General features: G+C 28.4%; 1 protein-coding gene across 2 annotated transcripts in view; it reads left to right on the forward strand.

The window, feature by feature from the left end:
• Window positions 1-2370: 2370 nt before the first annotated feature.
• The window catches only part of LOC129965699 (sushi, von Willebrand factor type A, EGF and pentraxin domain-containing protein 1-like), a 132867-nt gene continuing 121407 nt past the window's right edge, over window positions 2371-13830 (forward strand). The window contains exons 1-2 of one of the 2 annotated variants that reach the window (XM_056079810.1): window positions 2371-3084; window positions 9291-9448. In XM_056079810.1, coding sequence (XP_055935785.1) covers window positions 2787-3084; window positions 9291-9448 — 456 coding nt within the window. In that variant the 5' untranslated portion in view covers window positions 2371-2786. The remainder of the gene's footprint in view (window positions 3085-9290; window positions 9449-13830) is intronic. The other variant, XM_056079809.1, reaches the window with a different exon arrangement.

The raw sequence follows: 13830 nt of genomic DNA on the forward strand, positions 1-13830 counted from the left end.
GTTGAAAACAGGTTTTAAAAAAACTACTTAAAAAACGATGTACTTAAAACTATAAGCATACACAAAAAATATATAACTAACATAAATACAATTTACTTACAAAAGCATGCAACTAACCCAAAAATAATTTAAATCATCCATTGATAACGTTGTCATGGCAACAATCAGAACAGAATGCGCATGCGTGAATTTTCTTCGCCGGTTACGTAACGCAAATACGTGATTTTTTCTACGCCAGTTGGGGTAACGCTATGCGGATTAGAAATTTTTAATTTCCTTTATTCTGTTTTATTTTAATTCAAAAGTATTTCAGAATGAATCTGAAAGATTGATTCATTAACAATGTTTAATTTTAAATGCATCAAACATTAAGAAAATAAACAGAACCGATTGAAATAATCCGCCGAAAAATTTTAACCCTAGCCTCATTACTGTTGGGAGAAAAAAAAAACTGAAGCCTTTCTCGTTTGGAGCTGGTTATAATGGAAGATTTTTTTGGCGAAAAAGTTGGCGGTGGGGAAAATGGAAGATTTTTTTGGCGGGAAAGTTAGTTTTTAATTAATAATTAAAATTCTAATTAAAAATTCGAAAAAAGAAACCCCAGGTGCACATTCCCAACCTCCAAGGTATACATGTACCAAATTTGGTAGCTGTATGTCAAACGGTCTGGCCTGTAGAGCGCCAACACACACACACACACACACACACATTGAGCTTTATTATAAGTATAGATATAGATAGATATAGATTAACTTTATTAATTTCTCAGACTTTCTTAAAAGAATTTAAAGATTAAGTTTACTTAAAGCTGGAGTGGGGAACGATTATTAAGTTTTGAATAGATCAGTGGATCCTTTTACTAATGAGGATTAAGGTTAAAAAAGCCAGACAAATAAATTAAATTTTATATATCTTTGAGTCTACATACTAACTATGTAGAAATGAAATTAAAGAGCTCATTATTTCCGGTAAGGCAATTTTACATCACCTTTTTGAGTATTAAATTGGAAACTTAAATATTCATATTAACAGCTGTTGCTGGTGAAGAACTGCTTGCAAAAAGAAATAAAAAAGAAAAAGAAAAATTATTTCTGAAAATAGAATCAAAAATTATTTTCTTAATTCAAAATTTCAAGTGAAATTTTTGTATTTATAGCATATTGAGTAAAAAATGATGCCCTATCACTTATGGATATACATTTTGAAAAATATACTGAATTGATATTTTCACAACTCCAAATGTCTTAAACTTTTTCTTGTCACTGACCTTGCATTTTACTTCTAAACTGTAAATTTAATATTTTCTATCGAAGAATTAAAAACAATGTAACAGAAAAAGATGCATGCTATCGTAATTCAGGTTAAATTTGCACTAGTGGAGATAACTATTACCATCATTTGTACTGAAAATGTAAATAGATGCCACTGTTTATGAATAGGAGGCTTAAAAGCTTTTTTTATCTTGTTTGTAAACAGTATTAACGAATATATTTCATTGTTTAAACATGAATCACATTAATTCATGTATTTACAGAAGAAAGAAAATATTAAATCAGTTTTATAGGAAAATTTTTTGGGTTGAAAAAAATCTATTTCTGGTGAAAAAAATTGCTATTTTGTATGTAACTGTATATCAATATGAAAAAAATGAATCAAGTTTTATTTATTTAACTTTATTTAGTTTGAGATTTTTTTCTGATATGTGATACGTTTCACCCGAAAAAGTGGGAATTCTTTGAATACTAGAAATTTACGATACTAACCGATTCTTTTTAAGATTATGGAAATATTATTGTTTTAAGTAATAAAGATAATTATAGGGCTATAAATGTGATATAAACAGTAATAAAATAGTTATTTCTATCATAAAAGGTAAAATAATTCATTGATTTGTGGATTAGGTAAATTATGAATTTAGTACAACTTAATAAATTTATTAATTAATTAAATAAATTAAAATTTTAAAATATATTTAAATTCAAACAGTTCTATAAAGACTAGTAACTGTATTTCAGAAAATGTTAACGATGACTATTTGTAATACAAAAGTTATAGTTAATAAAACAATTTAGTTAAATATATAAAACCAAAATTTCTTTTTAAATAAAAGTTAATCACATCTTTCAAGTGTTATATAAAGTTAAGAATTCATATTCATCTTTGAATACAATAGTGATTTCTATAAATTTATGATAGTAAAAGAAGTTTAACAAAATTTTAAATCCTTCTAGAGGTTAGGAATAAAATCTTTTTTTGTCTGAGAATAGTTTATTGAAAGAGTGCAACAAATCTTCTTATGAATGAGGAACTTGAATCCTTATCGTCTTCCTTCCGCACAGTGAATTTCTTTTCCGGTGAAAAAACAATTGCAACAACATTTTTGTAGGGAAGTAGTTGTTTCGAAGGTACTAAACAGACAGGGAAAAAATATGAAACCCTTGCCTATCAAAATAATTTCCGGGTCAAAGAATATCTTGTGTCTTATGAATATAAACATAGACGCGATAAGATTCGACGGTTTTCCCCTGCTGCCATTTCGACAAGCGAAGAGTAGTAAATTGATCGATATTCTGATAAGAACCGAAGAAACGCGCATAAAAATTCTTCCAAAGCAGACGATTCTTGAGCAAGGATTTGAGAAGTTAGTTGCAATGATTTTGATTTAAAATATTCTTTGATTCTAATTTCCTATCTTTAAAGAAATGAGAACCATTTAAGAGATTCGCCAAACGAGAATATTGCGTGCATCGCGAATCAAAGAGGGAGAATTTTCGAATAGTTGGAATATGATTAACAAACGAAGGAACTTGATGTTATTGAATGGGGAAATTTTAATATTCGTGTTCGTTATAATTAACTGGTGCCTCGCAAACGATAAAGAAGAAAATGCTATTGTGGAATACTTGTCGAAGAAAAATTTTTCTCTCGGTAAAGCTGAGATTGTGTTTTTGTTGGATAGATCTGGCAGCGTTGGAGCAGCGAACTTCGAAACAGAAAAAGGTTTTGTGGAATCTTTTTTGACTCATATTATTGTGGATGCAAATGCTTCACGGGTAGCTGTTATCAGTTATAGTGACACAGCTGGTAAGAGTTTTCTTAAATTTTTCATTATTTTCTGTATCAAAAGAGAAATTATCTTTTTTTAACAAAAAATATGATAAATTCTTCTGAGATTAAAATAAATTTATTATAAAATTAATATAAGTTTGTGTTTTCTTAAAATTATTATCAAAACTAGATTAAATTCTGCAATTTACGATGATTGCTTAAAAATATTATCGTGCATAGTTTTAAGATATAATAGTTGTCGCAAGTTGTAAAATGAAATTTCAAGCTCTTTGCTAGATCTTGTAAAATTAGAGACATTTTAAATATTTCTTTAATACTATATAACCCTTCTTGTTTAATATCGTTTATCAATATAATTTATTCATATTTGTAAGTTGATTATTATAATACTTCGTACTGAAGATAAGAAAAATAGTATAAAAATATTGCTTATTGTTTCTGAGTTGTAAAAGGTATTGTAAAAAATAAAATCATGCTAAATGTATAAAAAATTTTAAAAATTTAATCAAGAAAGCAGAATTTTAGGTAATGAATTAAATAAATGCAAACAAATCATAATATTCAAAAATATAAGCCTCTTTCCGTAATAACAGAATCGCATCTTCAAGCTTAAAGAAGCTGATATCTATTTCATTCAATATTCGCTTGTATATGATTTTAATGTAGACCAAATCAGGCTGAGGTTGCTGAGGACGAAGGTTTGAATTCTTTTTTAACAAATTTTGTATTTGTCTTTGAACCACAGGCTTATTTTTCTCTTTGATATAACAATGCCATGTCCATAAATAAAAGAAAACAAAATGCTTTCTGAGATAATCGTAGTTTAACAGGGATTTGATTTTATGTTTGAATTAAATTTCAGCTTATTTTATGTCAAAAACTACTTTCATGAGAACATGAAAATATATTATAATGAAGTCAAAATTACCCCCTCCTTGCCTAGGCATTCTGAGACAAACTGAATGTTTGCCCTTACGACAAGATGGAGGCGCGAATAAAGTTCGAGTCCAAATGGCCATTGTCAGCCACGGTATAATTTCTCCGGTAGTAGTTATGTTTGGTCATGGAAATGGGTATAACTAGTCCCCACAGCCTTACTCAACAGGGAAGTAACTGCACCACCCTATCAAAAGCTTCTCATCTCCGTATCTGAGCGGAAAAGAAATTATGAATCAATTCTCTTTAGAAATTACTGTTTATTTCTAAAAAAAATTATTAACTGTTTAATCTCTTCATGAACTATTTATCTGTTTTGTTTAATTGAATATAATTAACTCATATCCACAACAATCGAATTGAATTTATATTGATAATAGATAATTTTGAAAAATGATTCATACTGTTCAAGATACTCTGTATGTATATGCGTGTTTGACTAATGTTAATGGCATTTAATATCCTTTCATACATTTCTATTTCTTTACATTTTTCACAAATGTAGAGAGTTCATCTTATGTATTATACATCAGAATCTCTTGAATTTTTAGTTGCTTTTTATGAGATAGTGATCTATACAATTTGATCTGATTGCAAAAACGATTGGTAAATCATCTACTTTCTAAAACAATTCTATTTTTCAGTCAGATATACTGAATGCTTTTCAGCCATTTCTCTTGAATACTTACTAGTCCGAATATTTTCCCTGAATCATAGATATTCTGCTTCTACCAAGAATATCATTTCATATAATACTATTTTCAAATCTTCAATATTTGAGCTTTCGTTAATTTGACTTTCTTCAGTAAATTGCATCTTTTTGTATTCCATCTATTTATTTTTTCCTTATTTTGTATCTATTTTATCCAAAAACTAAAACAGTAAAAAAATTATATCAATTTGAAGGAATTTTCGCAAAGCCTGCTATTAAATTCATAAAAAAATGCAACTCTAAACCATAACTATTGATATGTGGTGCATTTATAATTTCTTATAAAACTAAAATATATTTATGAATTGTTTTCTGAAATTAGAAAATAAATCGTTGAAACGGAATTTATTTTATACATATGGAACATTTGCATATTTATGAAAAATGTTATTGATATTTCTCAAATAATAAAAAACGCATTAACAAATCAAAAGTAATTATACAATATTTTCGATTATCAAATATGATAAAATAGTCATTAAAATGAGTTTTCCAACACATATTAACATTTTTCAGTTAGAAAAATTTTAACCCCACCCCCAACAAAAAAATGGACACACATATGTGAATGTTTTTGAAATCGTTAACACAGAAACAATTTTGTAAAATTGTACAATTCTTCCTATTTGAAGAAAGTTTCAATTTTTAAAAGTTTTCATATTTTCTTTCTTATATTCATTACTTGTTCTCCTATGAATAATGTAATATCTTTCCTACACATGCAATCGTAATTGCTTAGGTTGAATAAAATTTGTTACAAATTACTTTTTATTGCCATTGTTTTCTATAATCTATTTTTGTTTCCGAGCAAATATAATTGGATTTCTTTAATAAAATTTGGAGCTTCCTTTTAAAAATGTTGTGGTATATTTTTCTCCAAGAAAAATACTATTTGTAATGATATACTTTGAACAAAAGGGTTTTATATATATATATATATATATATATATATATATATATATATATATATAAATTTGTTAAAGTATTGCTGATTAAAGTATTGAATTGAGGGCAAGTTGAAAATATTAACAGTTGATAATTTTTAATATATTTAAAAACGAGATAAATTGTCTTACTTTATCAAAATTATTTTTAAAAAGCCTTCTTTTTTATTATATCTGTCCGGATAATACTTTTTTAATATTATTTTCCTATGTTAAAAAGATAATGCAAAATTCTTTCTCTGATAAGATGATTATGACCTCGGGGCAAAATGACAGTCTAGATAAAAGTTGAATATATTTTTATTCTTATTAAATAAAAGACACTGCCCTAATTTGATTAACATTAGACATTAAGTAAGTTTTTAGAAAAGGATGTAGTTGAAAAGATTATTGCTTTTAAAATTCTAAATCAAAATAAATTAATATAACTCAAAATTGGGTTTTTTAAAATTATTTTTTAACAAAAATTTAACATAAAATTGTTTTCCAAGTTTGAGCATGCTTTTGAAGCTTTGTATCTTGGCATGCTGCTGGAATATTGAAAGAGATTTCACAGCATGTTGTACTTTTAGAAAGTGTTTAGGAAGTTTCAGCCCATGTTGTGAGTGTCAGGAAACAAATATCAGTTCTTTATCAAAGTTTCTTTTTATAACCAGAGCTTTTTGAATGAGTTGCTTTAAATGTTTTGTTCAGGCTTATGCGTATCCATTGGAAATTGCACATCGTCTAAAAGTGATATTGTTAAAATATGACCTGTAGTATAGAAACTTTAAATATGATTTAGTACAGTTTTCGGATCATGCTGATAGAGGAAAAGTATAAAATAAATAGCATATACATATAAATGCCAAATAGAAAACAATGAGAAGTACTTGAATCAAGATAATGATATCATCAACTTACGCGGTTATCTTGTCCCAAATAGAAATGGTGTAAAAGATAGATTTTTTTGGTAATATTAGCAAATACCGATATGATATAACAAATGACTCTAAAGATAGACACGTGCAACAAAGGATAATCAAATGTATTACTTATTAATAAGCAAGATCTTGCATTGCAGACCTTGGAAATTAAAACAGTCAAAATAAAAGAATTACATCTAACAAACAACGAAACGGTTTCAGTGGCTTAACTGTGCGAATTTTTAGTGTTTAGAAATGTGGAACGCTGTCATTATTCGTAAGGTAGTGAAGTTTAAATAATATGAGCATAAACTAAAACATTCTTTATTTTCTCCTGCACGTCAACTTTACCTAGTCTTCTCTAAGTATTAATTTTGAAAGGAATTATTCAAATGTAAAAATCTCTGATAAAAGGTTTCAGCGATCAACACTTTGTGCGATAAATTATAACAGCGTTTGTTAATTTATCTAGGAAATAATCAAATCCAATATGGAAAAATATTGTTTGTATTTTGTTAATTCTGAGGCAAATAGCTATTATATAAGGACGTATTTTTAAAATAGTTAATATTCAATTTTATAATACAATGTGTAGTTTCCTGACATAACATCTTACTTTCGTTTTCTTCAAATAATTCAAATAATTCTTCAAATAATTCTGCTTATCATTTATGATTTCATAAAATGACAGGTGCGTCTTACTTTTTTGATATGCTGAGAACCAATAACACAATTAAGCTCTAACATTTATTAAAGTGATATAACCATAGATTTTTATTTAATTGTTGAATGGTTTCTACGCTGGGTTGTAGTACAGGCATAAGGGTTTAAAATTCGCATCTTTAGGATATGAAAACTTTAAAGACCATTAGCATATATGAACTGAATTTGCGTTAAATCGTACATTGAAGATTAAGTTTCTATAAATTGATGTGACATGGAAGATTCTAGAAATTAGTGTCGGATCAGATGCCAACTTCTCTATCTGGTCACAATATACTGTGCAAGGCCCCTCCCGAAATAACTGAAGAGTAGCATATTAATTTGAAGCTGTAAACCTAACTTAACTATTTTTGCATCTATGAATAATATTTTATTAAACTAATAGAAATTTTGGAAACAGGAATAGATATTTCTTCGAATCCTGTAAATTTTATATTAATTTTGAAATAACTAATTTGTTGTAAGTATTCATTATAAAATACACATCTAGTTATTTTATTCGATTTGAGTAAATTGACACAATTACACCTAAACTTCAAAGTGTGATAGAAATAAAAAGAAAATTAATCATAGCACTAAGAAAATCATTTTTCTCTCTACATCTTTCTTTATCAATATCTATCCCACTTATAAGCTTTGGAAAAGAGCTTAATAGCAAAGGAGAGGCACTTGTTGTTATAGACACATAATCTACATTGATCGTAATATAAAAGGGTCATCTAATCTTTTTTCCAAGCGAGCCATTCAAACAGATGTTCTCTGTCAGTTAACACAGGATAGCTCTATCTATTGTTTTTAGTCTTCTGCGTCATATCCACATATAAATGATATTAATATTTCAAATTAGAAAAGCATTATAATGTTAAACAGATTAAATCCGATACGTAGGGTAGCAATTATATTAAGCTGAATTCAGAAGTGAGTTGACAGTAAAAGAAATTGCTATCCCTAAGCAGCATGGAATTAATTTATTGAAAGTTAGGCTTTTAGTTTCAGTTTTCTGTACTTTTTTTCTCCATGTGCCCAATATTTATTGGAAAAATAAAAGAAATCAAATATTGAAATGAGTGAATATTCTCTTCCTTTATAAACCAAATTTCACATTGTTGATCGGTCATGATATGGAGATATGATCTGATTTGGAGACAATATACCAAGAATTTATTAAACCAGGTATTTATTACACTCGATAAGAAACTGTGGGCCGCGATGACCTGGTGGTAAATCTCAGCTTCGAAACCGGAGGGTTTCAGGTTAGATACCCGATTCCATAGAAGAAACCTTGGTGTACGTGGCTCTAGTGCACGTTAAATCAGATGGAGCCACATTTCCCCCAACTGGTGTGGTGTGGAAGTTAGGAGAGTAGGTTCTATCTCAGATGCCGTCCTTGTCATTTGTCCACGATTCAAAAGACAAGGTCCTTCCCCAAATAGCCTTAGTGTAGTTTTAAAATGGGACGTTAATATAACTGAACTGAATTAAACTGATAACTGTCTGTATGATTAAATGATTTAAATGCATGATTATGCAAGTAATAACTTTTCCGAAGTTAATTGCATATAAAAAATATATAGTAGTTGATTTAATAAGTTATGTAATCCGTTTACATAATAACTAACATTTAGGTAATTAAGTTGTATTAGAAAATAATCAGTTTTATAATTCCCTTTTGCTTAAAAAGTGATCTAGCTCAGATCTAACATTTCAATTGTATCGACAGATTTTCTGAACACTATTCATTACTAAACTGTACACAATATGCCAAATCTTAATAGAAGTAGATATATGAAATTTTGGTATTAAAAAAGAATTGGCGATAATTTTAGATAAGTTTTGGGAATTCGGGATTCAATTTAATATGGTAAAAATTCTCTTTGAATACGAGATGTAATACCGATTTTCTTTTTATTTAATTAACTTTTCTATTATAGTAAACATTATATAAAAAATTGAAGTTTGCCTCCATTTAATGCAACAGCTCTTTTTTTATTTATATTTCAGAACGTCACATCGACTATCTGCGCGAACCTAAAACCAAATGCTTCTTGTCACAAGAGCTCCAGGATGTTGTATTCAAAGACAGTCGAGCGACTAATATCGCAGCAGGTTTAGAAGAAGCACGACTTGTATTTCAAAATGCACGCCCTAATGTCAATAAGGTCAGTACTATAAATTTATATATCTTAAATATTTATGAATTCAAAGATTTATTTGAATGTCTTTTATGCTGCAATAACCAAGCATTTTCAAATGAATTTCTATGTTGATGAGTTTCAATAAAAAAACAAGTAAAATACAACATAAAACCTAAAAGAACTTTAAAGTTACTCAGTATTACTTCGTTATTTGATAAAATTGATGTTTATCATATTTGAAGCGTTCTATAGAGGAACGAACTGAGCATTTAAAAGAAATAAACAACTGACAAATGACGAGTTTCAGAAAAAAAAAATGAAACATAGTTTTCCTATCTTTTCAATAAGCAATTCCAGGTTAGTTAATTCATTTTTGTTCCAATGACCTTAGTTATTATAAATATATTGGTGTTCAAAATTATGAGAATTTTCACTTCTAGTAATTATTTCTAAAATTACGAGATGTATGAAGTAGAACATAGTTATGGACATAGCTTTAAATAATAGCTTTCCAGCATTTTTTGTTCGTATAATGGTTGTATGAAGGACTCGGTGATGAAAGGTCATAAACATTAATTCTAATATTGGAAAAATGATTAGTTTATAACTTGTAATCATAAACTTTCCTTTCTACTGACGCAAATATATTTTACGAAGATGTCATTCGGAATCCGTTTACCCTATCCATTTAGAAAATATTATTATGTTGCAGAAATCCTTTTATCTGATTAGTCTTATATAGATGAACAGTATCAGCTATTGTATTGTATAACCGGAAGACACTGGTTTGACTCCAAGTGAATAAATCGTACTGTATAGTTTGCGTGAATAATGATTAATTGGTTCCCTGACATCCAAATAAATCGTAAAACAAATCGTTAATATCAGTAATGTTTTTTAATAAAAATGAAATAATGATGATTGGTTTCTCTGCATACTTCCTTATGTTCGTGATTGCTACATTTAAAAGGACATACCACAGAATCCTACCCTCCTACATTAGTTCCATCTCTCTTCATTAATTTATAACTATCTTTAAAAGGTGAACATTGAGCCTCAAGAACTTATCCACATGCTTCCATCGTTGCAGCCGCAGAATCTAAAATAAAGATTAGAAATTTGTACACCAATGCAACATGGTGCTTACCTGTTGGAGCTCTGGAAACTTTGAAAAGGGCTCCTTTGGTCACGCAAGAGTTGTTACCTTCCTATTACACCTCTTTACAATGGACAGTTATTAATCGTCATTAGCTATCGAGGAGGGCCAACTCAAGACTTTCTACAGATGTTATGTTCATAAACTATTTCCATAAATGAAATGAGACAGTGAATGTTACATTAAAACCATTACAGATAAAAATACTTTTAAAGGATGTTTGTAGGGAAGTTTTTCACTACATTCACAAGCTGTCTCAATCTGTATATGATATTGATATGGTTACAGAACAGAACGCCGTCTCATACCCCCGTATCCGTGACCATTCTGGTCACTGAACGGTTTGGTGGACATGTTACAGGAATTTTATTTAATTATCAAAATATTTACAGTAGGAAAACGAAACAAAAATAAATATATACAGAATTTACAATTATATAAGAAATTATATTATGATGAGATCATTTACATAATTTTTCAACTTAGAAAAATAATTTGTAGTAATAAACTTAGAAATATAGTGCTGAGAGATAAAATGTGTAAAAATATAAATATAATCTGTGTTCACTTATTTTTTATGATATAGTAGATCAGGATGCAGTTAAAAAATCAGATGGAAAATAATTTGAGAAATGGAAATGAAGACAATCTCTGTTTGATTGAAATGTGTGACAGGAGACTGCGGTGCTTGTTTTTTCCCTTAGTCTTTTTTGGTATGAGACTTGATATTGAGAGCTATGGAGGCAGTAATAGGTCTCTATTTTCACTTATAAATTTGATTATACTGTGGATTTTTTGCCTGGAAAGGAAGTTGATGGCGACTCTTTTCAACCATTCCTGTTCATGGCTTGGTGATGGTTTTTTCATATGCCAGGAGATTGTAAGGATGCATTCCGTAGCATAATGAAGTGCGGTGCCTATCCCACCATAACTGCACTGGTCACTCTCAGACAGATTGAACCCTTTGAGGTAGGCAGGAAAAGGGCCGTGTTCTGAGAAGAAAATAATATCCTCTCTGATGGTATGGTTACAGATAGGTATCCGATTCCGTTTACCAAACTTTGGTGTTTAACCATTTTAACAATTTACTTTTAAATTTTGCTAAATTTTATAAGAGCCGTCATAGTATGCTAGCGAATAAAACGTTAAAATTGTCATGTACACTTACTAAGTTTCTCTTCTAAATTTATTGCTATATTCCTTACCTATTCGATAAAAAGAAATATTTGCATTCTTGGAAAGAAATTCAGACCTTTCCTTTATTATTTTTCTAGAAATTCAATAAAAATGTCTTTATTTTGAACACCAGCTTAGAATTTCAATCGTATTTATTACATTCCATCTACCAAAAGTAGAACCATCACGATAAATACACACTAAGTTGTTATGAGTATATTTAAAAAAAACATACACTTTTTAGGTTTAGAAATATATTTCAACAAAATCAAATGATTGGTTGAAAAAAATTTTTATTTACAATAGCAAATATTTAATAGGTGTAAATTCAAATACTGTAAAGACAATTGAAATGTTATATTTCTTTAAAAATGACAAAACAAATTTCAGTAATAGAATACACAAATATATAATATTAAAGAGACAAAAAAACCTCAATAGCAGGCTCTCTAATGAACACTTTTCTATCGCAAAAGAACATTATAAAAATTATTTTCATTGGCTATTACTGAAAGGATAGTGCTTTAATACAGATCTTGTCACTAAAATGAAATAAACATTTAAAAATGTATTGCAATTAAAAGTAATTCAAGATAAAAATGTTACTTGGAAGAAAAGAATGATAAATATTTAACTAAACAGTAGCATTAATTATATGAGACAGATAAACACATGATTAAATGTAGTTATTTAGATGATTGTCTGCATGATTCATTGCTGAGAAGTACATTTATCATTTCTACTGTAGTGAAAACATGTTATTAAACGTGATTTTGTCTTATTCCAAGCGTTAAATAAATTAAGAGAAATCATTATCTTTGAGTAAAAGCGTAATTATATTTTGAGAAAATATATGGTTTTTAAATGTTTACTCATAAAATGATTTAAAGAAAGTTTAAATTGTAAGTTGTAAAAGAAATTCTTTAATTTTTAATAACATTTTTAGTCAAGTCTTTCTTTGTGAAAATATATTATGAATTATTTTTTGTTTCTGAGTTATCATCCGCGTGGATGAAAATATGACGATTTCAACCAGGATTTATTGAAATCTACAGCTTTCATATAGATGATTCAGTATCATCCACTTGGTATTTGGAAATTAGTTCCAAACACAGAATGTGATTCTAAAATGTGCGAACTTTATCGAAATTTCGAGGTGAAATTTTTGGACGATTACAAGATTTTTTGTAATCGTCGTATACTTCATGTACGAGAAAGTAAAAGTGCCATTTTCAGAAAAGGAGTATTAAAGACGAATTAATGATTATTATTCTGACTATGCCAGTTTCTTATCAATCTTAATATATATTTTTCACATTTTCATACTCAAAGTGTAAATTTTGTGTCGAAAATTTCAAGCATCACTATGTTTTCGAACAGTGTTAATTTCAACATTTTACTAAGCCAAAAATTAAGCCTGAGTAAGCAATAATAGTTAAAAAGAAATGTTGAGATAATATAAAGAAGTAGAAAAAAAATGGATTTGACAATCTTAATTTTTTTATTCAAAATATATATTTAAAATATATAATATTCGCATCTAGCATTTTAAATTTAGAAGTTGGTCCAAAATATCCTGTTAAGACACCATGAAATAATGCATGAAAAAACACCCGAAGAAAGTCGCCAGAAAAGCGTACAATAAATTCATTCATTAAACGAAATTTTCCCAGAAATAGGGGATATCTGCACTTCCACGTGGCATGACGTTTTTTTTAGGAAATTGCATAGATTCTCCTGAACAAACCGGACGATCGTATATGTGATGCTTTTCCTATTGAGAAATGCAAGTCACGTGGTTTTGTTGCAAGGTTCCTGAACTTGAATAATCATTTAATGATCAGAAAGAAACAGATGATGATCATTTTGAAAGGCCCACGTAATAATTAAAATTCATGTTTGCTGAAATTTTAAATCCTAAAATCAGCGATTTATAACGGGGACTTATAAGTGCACTAAAAGTTTAATCTAGGAATTTTTTCCTTTACAGTAATAAGGAAAAATGGTAAATGTGGTGGGTGGGGATTGTGATAAATATCTAACAAGTTTAAATTATGCAGAAAAAAACTGGAAA

This window comes from Argiope bruennichi, chromosome 4 (genome assembly GCF_947563725.1).
Source record: "Argiope bruennichi chromosome 4, qqArgBrue1.1, whole genome shotgun sequence".
Lineage (NCBI taxonomy): Eukaryota > Metazoa > Arthropoda > Arachnida > Araneae > Araneidae > Argiope > Argiope bruennichi.